Below are 22194 nucleotides of genomic sequence, written 5' to 3'. Positions count from 1 at the left end.
ATCCTTCACCGTTTTTGTCACAGAACTGTTCAATGTGAAAAAAAACTGCATGAACCTTTGCTGTAACGCTGACACCTAAGTCCATGTAGCTCTTTTTGAAAGCTTCTATACATGCTTTGAAATTTTGGTCAAGATTATTTCCGAAGCATGCAGAAACCACTTTTTTGAAGTCGTCAAATACTTTAACGCACTTCAGTATTTCTAGATTTTCAAACTGGTGCAGAAGTTCTTCTTTATCCAAAAGTGTTTTGCATGCATTTCCTTTTAACCCAGAACGTCCTCGTCTGATTTCACGCTGAACATGACAAGCTTTTGTCCATGTCAGCGATTAATTTTCACACTCTTTCAACATAAGCGTGAAAACAGTGTTAACAACACCAAGCATAAGGTGTAATTCTGGCGGTGGAATAATGTCTAGGAATGTTTTGCCTCCAACAGTTGCAATTAGCAGTGGATGAATGCAATTGAAATAATCTTTCGCTTTGTTTTTTGAACCTTTTCCTTCAGTCAGCCAACTTGTATAATACGATGAAACATTTTTGGGGGATTTCAATTCGCCACAGCTGCTTAGCTCATCTTTCTTGGTATAGCAATAAGTGCATGGGTATGCGCTGCTGTGCGACATTATACCTAAGATATTCGCTAACTTCAAATCGGTTGCAATTGTGCCATGGAAAGGATTTATATTCAACGTTGAAATGAGTTGATCTACATTCTTATAATTTTCTTGTGCACTCGGAACGGCTGCTAGAATGAATAGACGTTTAACTCCAGAATCCTTAAATTTCCTTGCAGCTATCCCCTCATCATACTTAGCACGCTTACCGCTGCACTCGAAGTCCAACTCATTTGATTGTACAGAAAGACATATTTTTAAAAATCCACCTCCTCCATCAATACCCATCTTTAAGTGAACATCCAGTACATTTCGTTTATTTTNCTAACAAATAGGGTTTTTTTTATTAAATTTAAATTTTGTTTATATTAAAATCTTGTATAATTATATGAACTCATATAATCGTCACAATAGTTATTGCTGATTAATAAAAACTCAATAGGATTTCATTTCTTTTAGTAGGCAAAAATAAGAAAATGTTTTTAACTCTGCAGCCATTTTATATTACTCAAATCATGGACAGTTAAATTTTTTATATTATTTAAAAATATGACAACTTTGCTATTTTATTCCGAAAAAATTGTTTCAGTAGTCCATGTGTAATATCTTCATTATAATTAATAACTGAAGTATCATACACATACTTAATAAGGTTTAATAATTTTTATATTCGTTTTGACACACTGTTTCCATAATTAATCAATATGCTTAACTTTTTCTGAAAAAGTATTTTCATGTTCAAGCTCTCTTGATATTGCTGACTAACCCACACCACTATCTGTATTTCTAAATGGTAAAGTTCAAGATTTAAGCACGAATCATTCGGAGTAATATTAGGCTGCAGGGCTCTTATTCGTTTCTAGTATTTTATTTAATTAAAATGACCAATTTAATTTTTCTAATAAACATTACATATATTTTTTAAATGAAGTTAAATAGAATAATTTTCATTTATTTTTAACTCATTTATGTTTATTAATTATTATATATTTATTAATTTTTAATAATTACTATATATATATATATTATGTATATTAATAATTAATATAATTACTCATATATTAATTTCTTAATTTTATTTCAAAGCCTAATACTTATAGACTAAGGGGAGTTTTTTTTAAAAATTATTTCTTTGCTTTTTTTGTTTATGATTTATTTTTTTATCATTTGTTGTTTATTTGTTTTTGTTTATTTTAAAATTTGTATTTACTTAAATTTAGAACCTAAAGTGTGTGAAGCAAATGAATTTCGATGCGGTGATGGTCAGTGTATTAACTCAAATTTACTTTGTGACAGAAAATATGATTGTTCAGATGGTTCCGATGAATTTTCTTGTGGTAGGTAGTTTCTAAATTGCAGAACTAGTTTTGTACATAATCTAAATAAATGTCAGCTAAGCATTCTATTTAGACCAAATAAAGTTTCGGGATAGCTGTTAAAATTAGTGATCAATTTTATATATTTTTTAGATGAGTTATTTATCAGTATTAAATAACATCGATCTATAAAACTACACAAGTTCACAATAGAAATGGGATTATTCTTTTAATTAGTTAATCGGTCTAAAGTTAAAAAAAAAATTATATCTTGAAAGATTTTATAGCATAAATAATAAAATATTGTTCAGCTAAAAAATTATTGTACTCTAAAGCTTATTTTTTTAAATGGTAGCTTTTTTTAGATAAATTGTTACTACAAATGTACATATGTCTTTAGATTACAGTTTAATAAAGGCTTTTAGATAAACTGTATTCCTTAAATAAATAACCTCTGCTTTTGTTATAAAATTTCATTTCAAATTAATGCATGTTCGATAAATGAATGTCGCTTTTTGAATATGTTTGGTGTTAAGTTTCAAATGTGATACTGACAATGTTTTACTGATAATTCAAGTGATACTGATCATGTGGTAAAAACATTTACCTAATAATATAATCAATTACAGTGAAAAATCTTTATAACGCAAACCTTGAAACCTGAGGCATTGCGTTTTATAAAATTTTGTATTATATTGATCATTTCACTTACCTTCTAAATATGGCAACATTGGTATGGAAAAGATCAATCTTAAAATGCTTAAAAATAATTTTTAATTACAAATGCTTGAAAAATACAAAGTATGCATTTAAGTATTTATTAATTACAGAAAAAAATTGAAATTTTCTTCTGCATTAGTTTTTGAAATTTAAACTTCTTAATAATGCAGAAAGTTAATAGTTCTTGCTTAGTTATAGAAATTTCTTAAGCTCAAATTTCATTATTTACACCCCTAAAGCTAGTGTGGTATATGAAGAATTGTAGTTTATGGAATCTCCTACTGTAGTAAAATTCACTAACATTTCAATTATGTTATCAAGTAGTAAATCCTTTTTCACTTTAGTGAAAAAGGTAAAAAGAATTATTTTTCAATGCTATGTTTACTCTTTATATCTATTTCAGTATAATGCAAATGAGATATATCTGGATTATATGCATGAAAAAATGCTTCTTTTTTAGTAATTTTGAGTTAAAATAGGTGTATTTTATTTTTCTTTATCTTATAATTTATTTTATTATTATTTTTGTGTTTTATTTTTGCATCATTTGTTGCTTTTTAGTTTTATTTATTTTTTAAGTTGCATTTACTTAAAATTTAGAACCTAAAGTGTGTCAAGCAAATGAATTCCGATGTGGAGATGGTCAGTGTATTGACAAAAACTTACGTTGTGACAGAAAGTACGATTGCACAGATGGCACTGATGAATTTTCTTGTGGTAGGTTGTTTCTAAATTTCAGGACATGTTTTGTACCGAACCTAATAAAAAATAGGTTTTCTATTTTATTTTAATTCAAATAAATTTTAGGAAAACTAGTATAAATTTGTGTTGGTTGTGTGATTGAAAATATGATTGTTTGGATGGTACTGAAGAATTATCTTGTTTGATAACATTTAAGCTGTTTAGCTCATTCTGTTTTATCTAAATGCATCTAATCGCAACTTTTTATTTTATACACGACAAAATTTTAGGTTTTGATTATTTAAAAAAAATATATATTTCAAATTTTTAAAAAATATAAATAAAAAACTTGTTGGTTATGTCCTACTTCCTCCAATAAACTTATAATTGAAAACATTTTGTAGCAAATTTGTCAGAAATTTCTTTGCTAAACTTGTATGCTCTTTCTTATATTTAATGTTATTTCGAATTTTTATTCATTATTTCATTGACTGCCATTTTCAAGTTAAATTGCTTAGGTTTCTCATACTTAGGTTACAGGGTGGGCTGGTTAAACTTCTGAGAAAATTAAATTTTTTTTTATCTTGAACTTTTTTAAAATACACTGTTGGATTATAAAGTAGTTATTGTTGATTGTGAGTTCAAGTAAATAAAATAAAACGTTAGGAAGATCTTATTTTAAGTAGTAATTTGTTTGAAAGAAAAATGACTTTTACATAAATTGTTTTTACCAAATAAATATAACTTACAGCATTTGTAAAGTATATGAATAAAATAATTATAAATCACATACATTTTAGATAGTAAAATAAATACTACTTGTGAAAAAAATCAAGTTGTGAATTTGTAGTTCATACATATATATTTTTACCATTTTAGATTCCCAAACCTGTCAGAGAGATGAATTCCGTTGTTCAGATGGTGAATGCATTAATCTCAGTCTTAAATGCAACAATAGATATGATTGTCGTGATGGATCAGATGAGTTATCTTGTGGTAAAAAAAAATTCTCCTAATTTAAACAATTTATGTAACAATAAATTTTTTGGATCTGCTGTATTTTATGCATGTAAAGAAAAGCAAGTTGAATTAGACTAGTTTGACTGTTTAGTAAAATTTACAGATAGTTCAGCTGCATTCAATGAAATTTTTTTAAAAAATCCCGAAATTAACTCAAGCTCACTGTTTTTACATTAAGCTTCATAGTATAATTCTTAATCTTGCAAAAGTTTCTTAAAAGTACCAAAAGTAGATTCCCCCCCCCCTTAGTTTCGAGTTGTAATCATACAAAGGAGGTGCAGCAACAAAATGCTGTATTTTCATTACTTGACTTCTTTTTTTTTTTGGTAAATAAATTAGCTATAAAAATTTTATGCTTCGTTTTACTCAAATTTCATTTCATTAGTGCCTCTATGGAGTAATCTAAGCAAAGGTATTTTTATTTGGGATGTCTTTGTTGAAAAATTTGGTAGAAGAAAACAAAAGCAAATCTCACTTTATCTAGCTGAAAGTTGAGTTTATTGAGTAGTTAGTACTGAAATTTCTTATGAAATGGTGAGTCTTACAAAGTCTTACCTGCCAGATTTCCCAAATTTTGTGTAAGATTTTTTTTATTTTTTATAATCCATGCATTTTGTATCATCTTTAAAAGTTAAAATGAATTTAGCCACCACTACACATAAAAAAATTAAACATGTGATTATCATGCAATTGTTTGCTTACATTCCGGTATAATAAAAAATTAACTAAGAATTGTTAATCAATTGTCATCTCTCTACCACTTAAAGAAATCATCATAGTACCAAGTAAAAGTTGGCAGGTATTCAAAGCTATAATTACTCAGCAGGTCCTTGATACTTTTTCTTTCACTTTATTTGAACTAACTTGCTTATTACTTATTGACTATGCAGCTTTAGTTAGTGTTCAGTACTAACAATATACTATATCAAAATTATGATAGAGATCTTGGTTATGGGCAATCTTTGTTTTTCATGCATTTTTTTAAAAGCTATGCTTATACATGTTTAAAGAATAGTTTGTATTTGTTACGTGAGAGATTAGGCATTCTGAACATTAAGAAAAAAGAGACTAATAGTTTCTTAGAACTAATTGCAAAAGTTTGATTTTGACATTATAACAATTAATTTTAAGTTACTTTAGTTAATCTTTATATAACAACTATTTCCAAGTATCAGATTTATTAATGCAAAAGTTGAACTTTTATTTAAAAAACTATTTATACAATTCCAGTGAGAAATTTAATGATTGTCGCATATTTTGTTTTAGATTTTTATTCTCTTTTGAAATGATAAATCATGAAGTTCAGTATTTTAAATAATTAATATTTTAAATACTGCATAATTTAATATAACTTAATGTTTATAAACTTTCCTAATAAAAATTTTAATTGGTAAAATACTAGTTTAGTGTAATTTGTTTTAGTTTTTTTAAAAAAATATCTTAATGTGAGGAATGAAAAAAGTCTAATATTTATATAAATATATTAAATAAATCTTACACCCTGTTCTATTATTAGAATGCTAAAATAATTATGTGAATATCGAAAAATCTAGAAATATATTGTTTTAAAAAAATTGCTTTCTGTATTTTGATTTCATTTTACACACATGCTTCTAGCCAAAACAGTAAAATTTTACTGCTAAAAAAATTTTTTACAACTAACTTTATTATCCAATAATCTAGTTCTTTATTTCTTGAATTAATTAGCTGCTAACTTACAAAATTCAGTATTTACAAAGTGTGACAATTGAATATTGGAAAGTCTAAAACATATACTCTATATGAAACTTACAAGCTTTGTTAAAAAATTATGATGTTGGCTTAAAAATTAATGTTGCTTGTTGTTCCTGCTAAAGAAATAGATAATATCTGCTAGTGTCAGATATTTCTTCTACCTGTGAAACTTCAAGCCGACCATTATTTTTGAGTTATTTATTCAAGCATTTTTGCTTTTTTTTGTAATAATGCTGTCTTTTAGTTTAAAGATCACTGTTTTGATCTCGCAATTTAGTTCCACACTGATAATTTACATTTTATTCCACATAATAGTTTATCACTTTGCTTCACAATCTTAAAAGAGATTTTTCATCTTGATTTAAATCTCTGTTGAATTTCTTATTCAAGTGACGTTTATATATGTAATTTATCTCTCTTATTATTTTTTTTAATACATTACCTGTATCAGAAACATGCTTTCCATTTATTTAATTTATCACACTCTGTTGCTTTTCTTCAACTAACATGTGCACAAAGCTTCCTCTTACTTCTTTAAGAACGTGTCGTCCCTGAATGTAAATCAGATGAATTCCAGTGTAGTAGTTCTGGCGATTGCATTAAATTCTTCCAAAGATGTGATTTTGTTGCTGATTGTCCCAATGGTGAAGATGAGAGCTTTTGTCGTAAGTGATATAAATATTTAAGATAGGAGTTTAAGAAAGCTGTTAATGTAACATTTAAACACAATATATCTGTAAGAATAATCCTTGGAGATGTAGTTAGTGTAACAATTTATTTCTTTAACAACTTGCCTAATTGATAATCTTTAAGTTTTTTTGTCACATTAGATTTAGAATCTTATTTCTTTAAAATATAAATAATTAAATAAAAACTCATCAGGAAAGTTTGCAGCTTATCTGAATTGAAAATGTTTCAAAAAGTATTACAGCCTTTTTTAACTCCAGTCTTTCATTATAAATATCGTGTTTGAATATTAAATGTGATAATAACAAATTTAATGTTTCCCATTTTTGTATTCTTTTTTTTCCATTGTTGAGAAGAAATCAAAATGTGCTTTATATTTTAAGATTTATTTTCTTTGATTTTTGATGCTTTTGATACCTTAAGCTTGAGTTATTTTTTCTTTAGTTTGCTCTTGATTATTTTATTTATTTTTACCTTTTTCTTCTTATTTTTGGAGTACATATAATGTTTAGCTAATGGGCAACTTAACATGAAAATATTAATCTTTGGAGCAAAAATAATGTAGCCCTATTTTTTTAGCTGTCCCTACAGCCATAAATTTATTCTTAAAATTGACTTATTATTTCATCAAAGGGCAATTTAACTATATGATTACTCTGAATTCCAAACTCAGTGTTTGAAAAGTGATATTTTTTTCAAAAATTAGCTGATTGATTAGTTGACTTTTTGATTTTCAAAAATGAAGTTTATTTTATTTTAGGGTCTCTAGATCTCAATAACAAATGTAATGTGGTTTTATTTAGTGATAACTGATTCAAATAACAATTCTAATTAGTTTTGGATAACTATAACTTTTCATATCATATGTAATAAAAATAGAAATCAAAGTTAAAAAACAAAACAAAAATTTTCTGACTTTTCATTTGTTATATAAATATGAAAGGTTTCTTTCCAGATAGAACATAAATATAAATTCTCATAAGTAAGAAAAAAAATTCAGTTCATCATGTTACAAGTAAAGGAAATTATTGAAATAAGTTTGAAAATATTACTTTACATCTTTAGATTTTCTTCATCATATGTTGTTAAATACATGCAGGTTAAGATCGCATGAATAAATTTAGATTCCCTTATTTGTTTTAAAATATCTTTTTATCAAATCAGGAAAATAAAATTATATAACAATTGTTTTTAAAAGTAAACATATATATATATTCAGCTATAACTAGAGCAATAATTCCTCAGGAACATTAAAAAAATTTTACCATTTCAGTTTTATGCAAAAACTTTATCTGAAATTTTTTTATCTTAAAAATATATTTGAATTCTAATCTATTTGATTTCAACAAGGATAATTGAACCTTCAGTTGTCATTCACTGTACTAGTGGGATTGAGTCTTGACCTTAGTAGATGCATAAACAACTAAATTAAAATTTTAGAAATCATTTTATGTACTCCTTCAGAATTTTGTTTTGCAACTTAGAAATTTATTTGTTTTTATTTTTATGTTTTGTTAATTTCTTTGCAAAACTTGCTTTAGAGGATATGCAATGTTCTCCTGATGAATTTCGTTGCAATGATAAAACTTGTATTGAAAGCGACCAACGCTGTGATGGACGCTATGACTGTCCTGATTATTCTGATGAACAAAACTGCAGTAAGTATTGTGTTAAAATTCACCATGAATGCACGTTCACCTGCATCATGTTTCAAGTTTGCTGCATACTCTGTTGGTGTTTCCTTACTACCTAACACTGTGCACACCTACTCACCCTTATTTACATGTAGTATATTTAATTACATATTTCTTATCTTGTTTTAATAAGAAAAATAACTATGAAGTAATATACAGTGAAACCTCGGTTAAACAGACACTCTTAAAACAAATTTAATTCTTCCCTTACAAGAGTACATTAAAAACAAAGTCTAATGCCAAAAATTATTTTTAAAATTATTGTAATAATGTAGAAATAATTAAATGATCTATAATAACTATTTACATTTATTTAAACTGTAAAAATTATAGTATTTACAATACAAAAAGAATGGCTGGAGAAATTATATATATATATATATATATATCCATAACTTTTGATGTAAAGACAGAGAAAGGCAGAATGTAGAATTAGTTTTAACAACGGCAGAAAAAGTGGGGTTCAGTTTTGAAGAGTAAAAAATAACATTTCGAGCATAAATGATTGTCTGCGTCCAGTTAGTGGAATGTCTGCTTTGCAGAGAATGTACATAGGTAATTCGCAGAAAATTCATGAGAAATTTTAAAAATGTTCAAGGAAAAGTGTTCATTTTGTTCATACATATTCCTCTTCACTCCGAATTAGAGCATAGGGCTTCTACTGCTGCTTTCCATCTCACTCTATTTGTAGCCAGATATTTTGCCTCTCTCTCTGTCTTTTCTATTATTTTTAAGTCGATTACATTCGTATTGAGCCAAGTATTTTTGGGTCTTCCTATTTTTTATTGTCCAGAGGGTTCAAATCAAATACTTGTTTTACTTTAAATTTTTCAGATTTATATAGAACATGACCAATCTATTTCCATTTGAGTTTTTTAATTTCCAGTTCAATCAGTTTCTATTTTGCTTTTCTCAGGATTTCTGTATTACAAATTTTATGGAACCACTCGATACGCAAGATACTTCTTAAACTTTTAATAAATACTTGAAGTTTTCATGCTATTTTTATTGCAGTGTCATGTCTCAGATCCATATTGTAGAACAGATTTAACATTAGTATAGAAAATTCTATTTTTTGTTGAATTTGTCTATTTTGTAGTAGTGCCTGAAACGTGAGGTTTCACTGTAATATTTTTACGTGTAGTTGTAATAATTTTTAATTTCTATTTCTAGCATGTTATGTTTGACTCATTTGATAAACATTCCTAATATTTTGTTATGAAATCACAAGATAATCTTGTATTAAAATATATTGTATGGTATTTTAAGCTAGAACAATACCTAGTTGTCTTGTTTTACTCAGTATTGCATGATCCTATTAGTAAATAAATTGAATAGTTTTGGAAAAAATATTTTCTACCTAAGTAAAATTAAATTCTCGCATAACTGAATGATAGATATTTTCAGAATTATGTTTTAATTATTATTTTGAATAGTTAAACTGATGTATATTTTAATTACTTTACACTTTTCAAAAAAAATCATGGTGCAATTTAACATAGCAGTCACAAGGTAAAAAGATAAATTAATTCAAGATTAGACATCTATTTCGTTATTTTAATATTAATTGACTATAAAGATAAATTTTTTTGTTCTTAAAAGATATTTTATGGCATTATATTAAAAATAAAAACTTATTTATGTGTTCTGAAATTTACTCAGGCATACTCAGGCATAAATATTTACTCAGGCATAAATATTTACTCAGATTTTAGAGTTTATTATAATTGATAGGTAATTTTAATAATTTTTAACTCATAAATATATCTACTCATTTGTTAATTAGTTTGTATTTTTATGCATGCAAATAGTTTCTATTAGGTCCAGTGTATTTTTCCATTTATGCATTGTGGTTTTAAACAAATATTTGTGTTTGCATCACTATATTTTTAATCATACAGAATACAGTGTCTGTTGCCATTTTAAAAACTAAGTTTTTTGCATTCTAATATTGTGTATTTCTGGATTTTTCATAGCTGGAGTTGTCTGTCCGTCTGGTCAGTTTCGCTGTGACAATGGGAGCTGTATTACTATGTCTCTTCGATGCGATGGAAGGCAAGACTGTCCTGACAGATCAGGTGCAGATGAAAAAGGATGTCGTAAGTATTTTCTTAAATAAAATTTTTTTTACTCATAAATATTGAATAGAAATAGGCTTTCATATCTAACTACATTAAAACAATTTGCGACATTTAATTTGGAATAACTTGCCACTATTAATTTGGAACAGCTGGCCATTATTAATTTGGAGTAACTACTTGCATTATATAAGTATTATTTTTAATTTTTAAACTTGCAGTCAATTTTTTGCTTAGAAATTAATTTTTTTATCTTAGATTGTTATAAATTAATCCAACTTAGCAATATAAATTTGCTTCAATTTAAGTAAATTTGGTTTAGTATTTTTTTATAAATGTTGCATGCAAATCTTTTGACATTTGACTATCCTCACTTTTCAAATTTTTTGCTTAGGTAAAAATTGATTTTCAATTCCTTGTAATACGTCCTATTTCTAAAACAATAATATTTTTACAGCTCACCATAACTTATGTCAAACAATCAGTCACTTTTGAACCAATGAACAGATTCTCATAATCTAAGTTCAAATATTTGTAATTTAAAGGGCTTAGCTAAGGTTAAGGTGTGTTAATTACTTAGTGCAAATAATAAAACTATAAAATCTGACACCAAAACATATATGTGTATCTAAATATATATATATATCTATCTATATATATATTTTTTTTCTCAAAATAAAAATTTTATTATTGACTTCAAATTCCTAAACAACAAAATAGGAAAAGTGGCTGTAATCTAAATAATATAGTATCAGGAAATTAAATTTTATTACGCATAAATATTTGTGATAAAAAGGTATGAGTAATAGATAGTTTCATGTAGTGTACTTTACATGAATTTACATTTCAACTATTTAACTTCACTGTTCAATTTGGATTCCATTAGTGAAGGCATGAAATGAGTCAATGAGAAGGATAAAGTGCCTTGCTTTTCGTTTGTTTTTAAATTGAACTAAATTTGAAAAGAAATCTGATTATTTTCTTAGACTAAATTGGTAAATTTATTTAATGAAACATGTTTGTTGTGGCATATGTTTAAGTATTATTCAACTGTATGGAGAGTACTAAGTGTTTTACAATGAGTTGCCTCTTGCACTTTTAAACATAATCAATTAGTTTTTTTATTTAGTTTAGGTATAAAAGTTTTTGCTAATAATTTTATTTTCGAAACTTTACTTAAAAAATATTCTAATGTAAGCATTTTTGCAATTTTATTTTTGGTATAAAATTCATCTTTTAGGTTATTGTTATGAATTAAAAATCTATTTTCTAGCTTGCAGTCCATCTCAATGGCAATGTGACTTTGGTCAGTGTATTGATAGAAGTAAATTGTGTGATGGACGAGTTGACTGTGCAGATGATAACTCAGATGAGAGAGACTGTGGTATGTTAGATTTTAAAAAAGATATTTTTTTAAATAGCTTTGATGAATTCGTAGCTTTAATTATTTATGGGTTTAATTTTCATAATTCATTCAGTTTTCCCCCCAAAACTGCAATAAAACATTTTCTGATTAAAAAAGAAATCAATGAGTCAAGTATTAAACTTTATAAAGATGTGTAATTTGATGTTAAGGATGAATAAAATAGTTTAGTTCACAGTTATTTAAAAATATTACTTCATTTCTGTTTACATTATAAAAATTTCTATGTTATAAAATCTACCTAATATAATGTATTAAATTGTTTTTAATAAGGTGATAAATTAAAGTTTTCTTCTTTTAGCTATTCCTGGTTGTTCTGCTGACAAATTTCGTTGCAGTGATGGTACTTGTATACCTGCTTCACAGAAGTGTAACGGTGTGCGTGAATGTAGAGATGGTTCTGATGAAAGGAATTGCCGTAGGTTTTTTTTTAATTTAATAAAATTCATTTTAATTAAAAAGTAACCAAACATTAAGTCTACAATATTTTTTTTTCTTATGATGAGGAAAAAAACCATTAGGCAATGCTCTATAATTTGCCTAGTGTTCTATAACATTTGTCAGCACATAATTTTGCATATAATTTCATTTTATGTAAAGCATCAGTTGTAGGAACTTTTTTTATTTTCTTTAAATATCTAAAAATTGAGTAGGACTGGAAAACAATAGTTGTTTTACTTTTTGTATTAAATTGTAATAACTTTGATATTTAAAAAAAAATACAGAAACAAAGTTAACTAATGCTATCAAAGGAAATGGTATGTTGTTATTCCATTGGTTTAGATGGTAAACTATCAAGGTTGTCTGTTAGAATTAAAATGAAAACAAGTTTCCAATACTTAAATTCTTTTTTGATAGCTACGTTGCGAATATTATTTAAGCTTATCTTTTAGTAAAAAAATATAGGAATCTTGCTAATCTAAACAAATTGGGACCATTGAATGTTCAGATTACAAAAAAGAATGTAAAGGCTGATTGTAATTGATCTTTCGTGGTATTTTTGTCTGCATAGTTAAAGAAAAATTTGTATTTTCCAATTTTGTTATCTAACAAAGCATTAGGATTTCAAGGATAAACAGATGTATGCATTCAAACAGTTTCATTTCAACAGGATAACATTTTAAAGATGGAAACAAATCATGTTATTAGCTGATCATTTTCTGATGTTATGTCCCCAGTCTTGTTCATATAAGAAATAAAATACTAACATTCATGTGTCATAGTTTTTATGAAGCTTTATTGTGATTCATATTCATATGAGTTAAGATTACCAGATTTGAATGATATTTTTGATATATTATGTCAACTATATGTTTGTTTACCACTTAAACAATGGAATTTTTGATTTTTTAAAATTGAACAATTCTTGTACAGTAGGAGATTATGTGAATTCATTTTTTTATCAGATGTTGCATGGTCCTTGCTTTAATTAAAATCCAAATTCTGTTTTTCTACCGTATTATTCCCCAATTAATTTTTTATTCAGTTATTTTGGGAATATTTTATCAAAGATTCTATTCATTTATAATTTTTAAAATTATAAGTTCAGATTTTCCAAAATTGCAAATTATTGGTCTTCCACTATATTGTAAGCATTTTAAAACTTCTATCATGGAAATTTAAAGGTATGACTGTCAAATTCAAAGTAAGGAATTTTTAATAACTAAATATTTAGCACTCTATTTTACTACCAAGTAGTATTTAAAAGCTTTAAAGTTGAAAATAGGAAACTTTATGTATATGTACTATTTGCAACTTGTTATAGCATGTATTCATTTAAAAATTTTATAAACAATAAGTCTTTCTTTTTCTTGTGCCAAAGGTAGAAGGAGACCAGGTAAGAATTACTATTTTATTAATTTTATATTCAAGTAGCAATGAAAAACAATAAAAGTTTAGGTCTTGTTATTTGTGCGTAGAAACAAAATGATAGCTTGTTTCTTTTTTATATGCTGCAAATAGGAAAAACTCATAAACGTAAGTTAATACAGTTCATTTTCATTCACATAAATATGTAAATAAGCTGGATGCTTGATTATGATGGGATGATGCAATCTATAATTATTGATGCCCAACTAAAGTTTTTTAGGTTTTTAAATTTCTCTTGTTTAGTTTTTTTTTATTGATGTGATTTATTTATGTTTTTATTGACCTGACAAATTGTATGGTCATTGAAAGAAATGTTTCTTAGTTGTAGCAACATATATGTTTTATTGAACATTCATATCTATCTTGATTTTTAAAGCAACAAAAAAGAAAAGAATAATTTTACCTAACCTAATAAATCTATTATTCAAACATATGTCTTCTTCTTCCTTATCCCCTAAATTAGCAGGGCTAAACAATGTCCATGAAATTCATGACCTGGAGGAAGTCTGTCTGCCACCAAAAGTGGGTTAATTAGAATGTCCCTTTTGTCCAGTCCAGGACAGTCAAGGATATGTTGGGGAGAAGCCTGCATTTTGTGGCACCTGAGGCAATTTTTTAGATTTTAACACTACCCTCGAAAGAAAGAGACTTAAGGTGGCCGCTGGTAAGTGCCGTCTGGTCCTTGCGGTTGCACCGAATGTTGAGTGCACCTCTTGGACGGGTGCTCTGGTACCAGTGATGTTTGGGGGGTACGAGCCAGGAAACATTGTCTTCTTTTTCGATGCTAGTTCCATGAAGGTGAGTGAATTTGGACTCATCAAAGTTTCTTCTGTCCCCTCAAACATATGTATGTACAATCTACTAGTTAGGCAGTTATGCTTTTTAGTTAAGCTTAGTATTTAAAAAAAATTCTTACTACTTTTGTTTTTATTGTACTACAGTTTTGTAAAATGATTTTCAATAATTGTAGAGGTTGGTATTTGTGTATGTAAAGTCATATTTTTTAAACTGTAAATGTTTAATTGCCATTTAATGTTTTAATCACCATTTTCATCAATGAATCATTTTAATTACAACTGAATAGAAATAATGAAAGTGTAAGGAATACATTATACTGAGATTTGTTTCATTTTTATTTTTTCTCTAATCAAGAGAATATTTATGTAACATATTGTAACAAAATTTTTTTTAGTTTTTATTGTGAATTACACTTAAATCAATCAAACAAATCAAGATCCAAAAATGACTTTAAAATTATTGAATATTTCAGCATGTCCATCTGACAAATTCATGTGTGCCAATCGTTTCTGTATTGACCTGAGAAGAAGATGTGATGGTTACAATGATTGCCAAGATAGTTCAGACGAGAAAGATTGTCGTAAGTTTCTTTCATAGTTTTTACGCTTATGCCCAAGTGTGCTTTGCATGTCCTAAAAGTCATTCAATTTTATTGTAGCTGGAGAGTGTGATGCCAACCAGTTTCGATGTTCTGATGGCAAAGCTTGCATTGCTTTATCAACAGTGTGTGATCGTAAATATGATTGCCCAGACGGTTCTGATGAAGTTGATTGCCGTGAGTTTTTGAATCTATTTATTGTAAGGTTTAGTAAGAATCATGTATTCAAAAACTAATAGCAACAAGGATAGACACGTGGTGGCTGCTTATGATAGTTAAATTGCTTGTATATAAGTAAATTAAATTTTTTATTGTAAGATAAACCAAATCTTTGTATGCTCAATTTAGGAAGTGTTTGCTTGACATTTTTCAATTAAAATGTGGTTTTCTTTTAGCTTGATTGCCACATCTTTTGAGGCTCAATTTTCTTTTTTGGATAGCTAAATCTTTTTATGCTCCGTTTTCTTTTTTGGATAACCGAATCTTTTTATGCTCAATTTAAGAGGTTTTTGTTTAAGAATTTTTCTTAAATAAAATGTAGTTTTTTTTGGTCATCTGATTAAGTTTGTGGTTTTATTAACAAATTAATATAACTATTAACTTGACTATTTACTTAAAAATTATTTCAATGACTACAGCTAGACTATTGCCATCAATAATTACAGTTAAACCATTTTATTTTGAGCATTAGTTTAACAGGATCATAGGTGGAAAAGGGAATTAATAACAAATGGTTGGTTTAGTGTTTTTAAAAACCTACATTCAAACTGTTGTTATGAGAGCAACTTGAATTTAACGAGAAACTTTTTCATTAACAGGGGTCTGTTTAGAAGAAATTTGGGTCTGTTAACAGACCCTTCACAAATTTGTTTATCTTCATTATTGTTTTGTTAATCGAATAAACCCTTCCCAGGGTTGTGGGGGAAAAAGGATGACAGATGTAAGCGAACTAATCTTTGTCTTCTGCAAACACTTCTTCCATTATTCGTCCGAAATGAATATTCTGCATTCAGCAGTATAGGCTAAATACCAAATATTTGTGTGTTGCATCTCTAATTTAGTAGCAGCAATTGCTGTCTATTTTTGAGAATGTAAATTTTTTAAATTAAAATTTTACAGTGTTGAGCATAATCTTTAATCTATTTACAGAAGAACTCCTTGAAAAAGTTTTTTGCAATAACAGGACCCTATTTGCACAAATTCACAAAAGCAGGACCCTGGTTGAAAGAATTTGGCTTAACGTTATTAAGAATTTGACTTAACGTTTATAACGTTATATATATCCACAAATTACGAGTCATTTTTTCACAATTTTACAAAACGGACCTATCACAAAATGTCTGGACAGACCCCTGATGAACTTCTCATTCCTTTCATGCCAACTGTCACGTATAAGTGCCAGCATGAAACGCTCTCACTTCCCGGCTGACACATTGGCGTACCAGAGTGCTTTCTCTTTCACTCTCAGTCGTCGTGTGCGACTGTGTTCTGGAATGTTTTCAAAACTATAATTTTAGACAGATCTGCAGATTTGAAATTGTGTTCGAAATGAAAATACGTCTCCCATGCACAAGTTTTTTTATTACATGTACAAGATTGACAAAAAATGTTTAAAAATGTAATAAAACTGAAAAAACCTCAATTAAATTTATTATATGAATGAAAAACATGTGTAGTATATATCATTTATCTATTTTACAGTACATCATTGAAGAACATGCTCATATTTTGGTAATTTCATGGATTTAAGATTAACAATTAATATCCCTCCATCCTCTTAAAAGAGATTCCAGGACTCAGCAATAAGCACGCAATTGCAACTCCTGTCTGAAAAGGGTTAAAAGTTACTTAATTACAACTTGGAAATTTTTTTTCTTGTATAAGGTTTCAAATACTCTTTTTAGTTAATATTATTCAAATGTTTTCACTTCTACTGTATTACTATTTTAGATGAGCAGGTTTTATTTTAAATTATTTTATTTTTGTTAGTTTTCAAGCTAGCTGTACAGATGCTTAGGTGTAGTTTTATTAATTGATTTATCAAGTTGAGCAATGTATTTATGTGGTTGCTAAAAATTTCAGTATATAGAGATCATTTTTATTTTCTTTTAGGTAGACCTACAGCTCAGTGCCGGCGTGATCAATATCGTTGTAGTGATGGCATGTGCTTAAATATCGCACAGAGGTGCGATGGCAATGTAGACTGCCCTGGCGGAGAAGATGAATCTGGTTGTGGTAAGAAAAGCATGCCTTGTTTGCATGTTTGCTTGTCATGAACAATTTAACTTATTTCTCAATTATGTTTCTCTTTTAACTGTTTCACTGTGAAACAACTATTATGTATTAAATGTACTGCAAAATATTCATTTTCTTATCCGATCCAAAAGTTGCTTAATGTTATTGAAGCAACCATGCATTTAAGAGAAGGTGAACTCTCAATGTCGACCAAATTATCATACAGTCAGACACAACATTGATGGTTTAGTTCAGTTTTGGAATAGATTCTGTACCCAGTCGATGTACTTTAAATCTTTTGAGAAATATTCTTTCAAGTTTGAGGTTAAAAAATAAGTGTTTGCTTTTTCCTATATGTATGGTTAATTGTGACTCATTTTCTGTTATAGATGCAATTAAAAAAAGAAAGAATTCTTAATTTGTTTCACTTTCCTTATCTTTGTCTTGTCTTTCCTTTCTCATTAAAAGTATGAAAAGTGAAGAAAGGAAGATTGAGTTACAGCATGATTCATATATTAATTACTTTGCATTTTTATAATTAAACTTTTTAAAATTTAAGCTTATAAATATTAATTTCTGAGTAGTTTATAATTTTTTCTTTTCATTTTAAGAAGCATTATCAAAAATAAATTTTATTGACGATTTGTAAGTTGCACAATCTAAGGAATCAGAAAATACAAATAAGCAAAATGGTATTGATAATAGGTTTTCTACAATATTTCGATCAATTTAGTTTAATAATGATTGATGTGGCAAGGCATATTGTATTTATGACCCGTGTCATTTCATTGGCTCATTCTGAATGCAGGAACTTGTCCAGAAAATATGTACAGATGCTCTGATGGTGCTTGTATAAATTATAAGTTACGTTGTGATGGCAAGTTTGATTGTCGAGATGGATCTGATGAAAACAACTGTGGTAAGTTTTATTTTAAAATTTCAATTAAATCAAATTTAAATTTTTACCAAAAAAATATTTGTTGAGAAATATTTTTTAATATTTTCTGTAGATTTTAAGCCGGCTTGCCGTCTTACTGATTTCACCTGTAGAGATGGTACCTGTGTTAACCAAACTATTAAATGTGATGGTGTGGTTCATTGTCAAGATGGAGATGATGAAAGCATTTGCAGTAAATATAGTTATTTATTTTTTGCTTAAAAAATAGATACAGGCAATAGACCAAATATTCAAATTCTATTGGGTATAATCAAAGTCTAATTATTTATCTCTATATTTTTCTAAATATGAATTTTTAAATGTTTTTTTTTAAATTTTCAAAAATAAAAGAATTAAGATTAATTATTTATTAAATCAATTCTTTGAATTAAATAATAAGAATGCACAACACTTACATAGTGCTCAGGTGTTAAATTCTGACTTATGAAATAGAAATGAGACAAATAAAATCTTTACAATTAAAAAATGAAAACATAAATATAAAATGAAAATATAAATGTGTGTTTTCCCCCTGATGAAGTACTGTTCTGCAAATACACATTTATACTTATATTTTCATTTTATATTTATATTTTCATTTTTTAATTGTAAAGATTTAATATATGTCTTATTTCTATTTTATTTAATACAAATTTGGTTTCAGCTACCTTGTGCTCTTTTCCAATTTGATTTATGTTTCAATGTGCTTATTTACCTCTTATGTATCAAAATCGACTTCCTAAATTGAATTGATTTTATGATTAGATTCTGACTTATGTTTAACTTTCCATTATGATTCTGAACTATGATTCTTGCTTTGTTATAATTTTTGAGCATTCCCCCATAAAAGCTATAGATATAAACAATTTTTGTTATTTTTCTTCACTAAATATAATTTAGTATCTCCTTATGGTATCTGAATTGATATTAATTTGTATTTAATTTTCAATGTTTATCCCTGACCTATTTGTATTAAATAAAACTTCTTATAATATGGTAAATTTTTAATAAAAACTTTTAACTTAAATTGTTGCAAGGAAATCAATATCTCTTTTAGAAATGATAGTCTTGATAGCAAAATATTTTGGATTAATTTCTACAAGCTGATCAAGTTTTAAGTTTTTTTTTTTAAATTTATTAGCTTCTGTAGAGTTGCCTAACTTAGTTATCATAAAATGTTATGCAAATACTGTAAAAAAAGCTTTAAATTAGATATTTTAAAGTAAATTCAAGGTAGCAAGTTTTGTTTTCTAAAAAATCATATTTAAATTGATATTTTCTTTGTAGGTCGATGTGGTGTTGGAGAATATGTTTGTAACAATGGTCAGTGTATTGAATCAAGACAAAGATGTGATGGTCGAAGCCATTGCCCCAATGGAGAAGATGAAGCAGATTGCCCAGGTAATAAAGTTATCAATTAAAATAACTTAAAGTGATTTATCTTGAGATTGGCTAGACTAAATTAACATCATTGAAAACAATTTAATTTAATAAATATTTCTTAGATATTACAAACTACAATATACAAATTAACATGGAGCACAGCTCCTAGCAACATGCATCAGCAATCAATGGAGGAGCTTTTAACAGCCTTTTAGTTGATAATCTCTTGTAATTACAATTTTAATAAGTATATTTTATTTTATAACCGTTGATAAACAGCCGACTCAATTCTGAGTAGTTAACAATTACCAATGTAAGTAGATGTGTAATTGTGAACCCAATCCAGAAAACAAGGGAACTCCTGGATCAAGTATTGGGAGAAATTTAAGATCAAACTAACCCGCTTTTGCGTTACATGGAGAGGAAAACCTCCCTGGGTTAGCTTGATGGCAAGGGGACTCGAACAAATGATTTGTCAACCACTGAGTATATTTTATGTCAGCACTGTGGTCGATACGAGCCAGGCACAGATTTGTATCGAGCAGCCATCCCTGAGATTCAAGCTCGTGACACCTCATTGGAAAATTATTATCTTGCAATGTTTAACTATATACTTGAAATACAAAACAATATTATTTATTTAAAATTATCTTTTCTTATAGAGCTATTGGTTAATTTTAAAAATAATTGGTTTTTCTAAAATCAACCATTTATGCTATTATTCTCTAGAAAAAGTATCTTTAGCATGCTCGTGTAATAAGATTACTTTTTCAAAAGAATTAGCCGAAAACAGGTTGAATGAAATAATACTGAAATACTATTAAAACTTATTATTTTGGTAGTTTCTTACTATAGTAATAGCATTAAAATATTAAAAAAAGCATGAAAAAGGTGCTAGCTGTCTTGGAGATGAAAATAAAATGAGTAACTTGACTCCTCTGTAAATTTAGTTAATATTAAAAATAAATTAATAGGCTTTATCATTGAAAAAAGTTTTAGTCGAGTCAAAGAAGTATATGTAAGAAAGCTAACCTAGGCTAGTATTTAAAAATTTCACTTGAGTTTAAGGAAATAATTTTTTGTTTGTTGAATTCTATATATTCTATTGCAAAAAATCATGTACATACTTCTCTAAATGCTTGCAAATTAAATATATTAATAAATTTATTTATAATTAAATTATTTAAATGAGTGTTTCAAGATAATGATGGGATTTTGTTATATTGACAAAATCACTTTCGTCTTGAACAATAGAGCATTTTAGTAATCCCCATCACTGTTTTAGATTGATTAGCACCCCATCACACATTTAGATTGAGGTTCTTTTTTTTACTTTGATATTCTCCATTTTCCAAATCAAGGGAAAAAAGTCCCAGAAATTTGCTATTTTATGCTTCATTAAAAAATTGATAAAATACAACGCAAGTTTATCTATAGTTTTTTAAACAAATTTCAGTTGAGTGTCTAGTTGGACAATTCCGTTGCAAAAATGGACAGTGCATCAATGAACGACGCAAATGTGATGGACGACCAGATTGTGCTGATAGCTCTGATGAATTAGATTGTGGTAAGCTATACACCTTGCTTTAAGATACGTTATGCAATGGGCTTTATAATAGTTTTTATTTATGAGATTAAAGACTCAGTGCTAAAATTTCTTTGCTGCTAGTTAAAAGGTGCGTTAAATATTACATATTGAGTATGTATGAAATATTGATGTCTTATTTGGAATATTTGCTGAAGCTTCTGAGACCAGTGGTTAGTGTTTGGTGAGATTTAAATTTTTCCAGTTATATCCAAATTATTTTTGATTTTGCTTTGAATTTGTAAACATTGAGTGACCGTTTGTAAGGATGTCAAAGTAGAATCTTAGTAATTTTTCAAACCCTTACGACTGTATTAAATCACCGTGCACCATTTATATGTTCTATTCTGTAATCATTTGAGTTTGAATTCAAAGGATATATACAACTCAATCATGAGCAAGCACTTAACCCTGTTTTCCAAGCTAGTGCATGGTCAAGGCGCTAAGTGCATTTTTTATTGGCCATAATAGAAAGGACACATAGTTTTGACCAGTTGTTTGGTCTTCGGACCAGTGTATTGAAATATATTTAATGTAATAGTAATTTTTTTTTTGGAATTCTACACACACAGTTACCCTTCCTTAATAATACTAGACTTTCTCTAATTAGGTGATAAAAAATTTGAACTATAAATTGTACCTGAAGTAAGTAAGTCATAATTGAAAATATAATCTTTTTTTGTCTAATTTGGACTTATTGCTTTTAATTTGGCATGTTAAATTGAAAGAATCAAGTCTGTTACCAACTACAGTTTACACCATCAACACATGGAAAATCATCCATAAAGAAGTTGAAAAAACATGCAAAGTATTAAAATAT

The 22194-nt window shown here is 27.5% G+C and overlaps 1 protein-coding gene across 1 annotated transcript in view; it reads left to right on the top strand.

Moving 5' to 3' along the window:
* LOC107443077 (terribly reduced optic lobes) overlaps positions 1-22194 on the top strand; it is a 279864-nt gene that overhangs the window by 165700 nt on the left and 91970 nt on the right. The window contains exons 9-23 of the mRNA XM_071186443.1: positions 1837-1953; positions 3253-3369; positions 4213-4329; positions 6627-6752; positions 8316-8432; positions 10445-10567; positions 11820-11930; positions 12271-12387; positions 15109-15216; positions 15295-15411; positions 17347-17469; positions 18278-18388; positions 18480-18599; positions 19694-19807; positions 21246-21356. Coding sequence (XP_071042544.1) covers positions 1837-1953; positions 3253-3369; positions 4213-4329; positions 6627-6752; positions 8316-8432; positions 10445-10567; positions 11820-11930; positions 12271-12387; positions 15109-15216; positions 15295-15411; positions 17347-17469; positions 18278-18388; positions 18480-18599; positions 19694-19807; positions 21246-21356 — 1749 coding nt within the window. The remainder of the gene's footprint in view (positions 1-1836; positions 1954-3252; positions 3370-4212; positions 4330-6626; positions 6753-8315; positions 8433-10444; positions 10568-11819; positions 11931-12270; positions 12388-15108; positions 15217-15294; positions 15412-17346; positions 17470-18277; positions 18389-18479; positions 18600-19693; positions 19808-21245; positions 21357-22194) is intronic.

The sequence above is a fragment of the Parasteatoda tepidariorum genome, chromosome 10 (genome assembly GCF_043381705.1).
Source record: "Parasteatoda tepidariorum isolate YZ-2023 chromosome 10, CAS_Ptep_4.0, whole genome shotgun sequence".
NCBI lineage: Eukaryota > Metazoa > Arthropoda > Arachnida > Araneae > Theridiidae > Parasteatoda > Parasteatoda tepidariorum.
The sequence above is the reverse complement of the archived record's forward strand: the minus strand, read 5'-3'. Positions and strand labels throughout refer to the sequence as shown.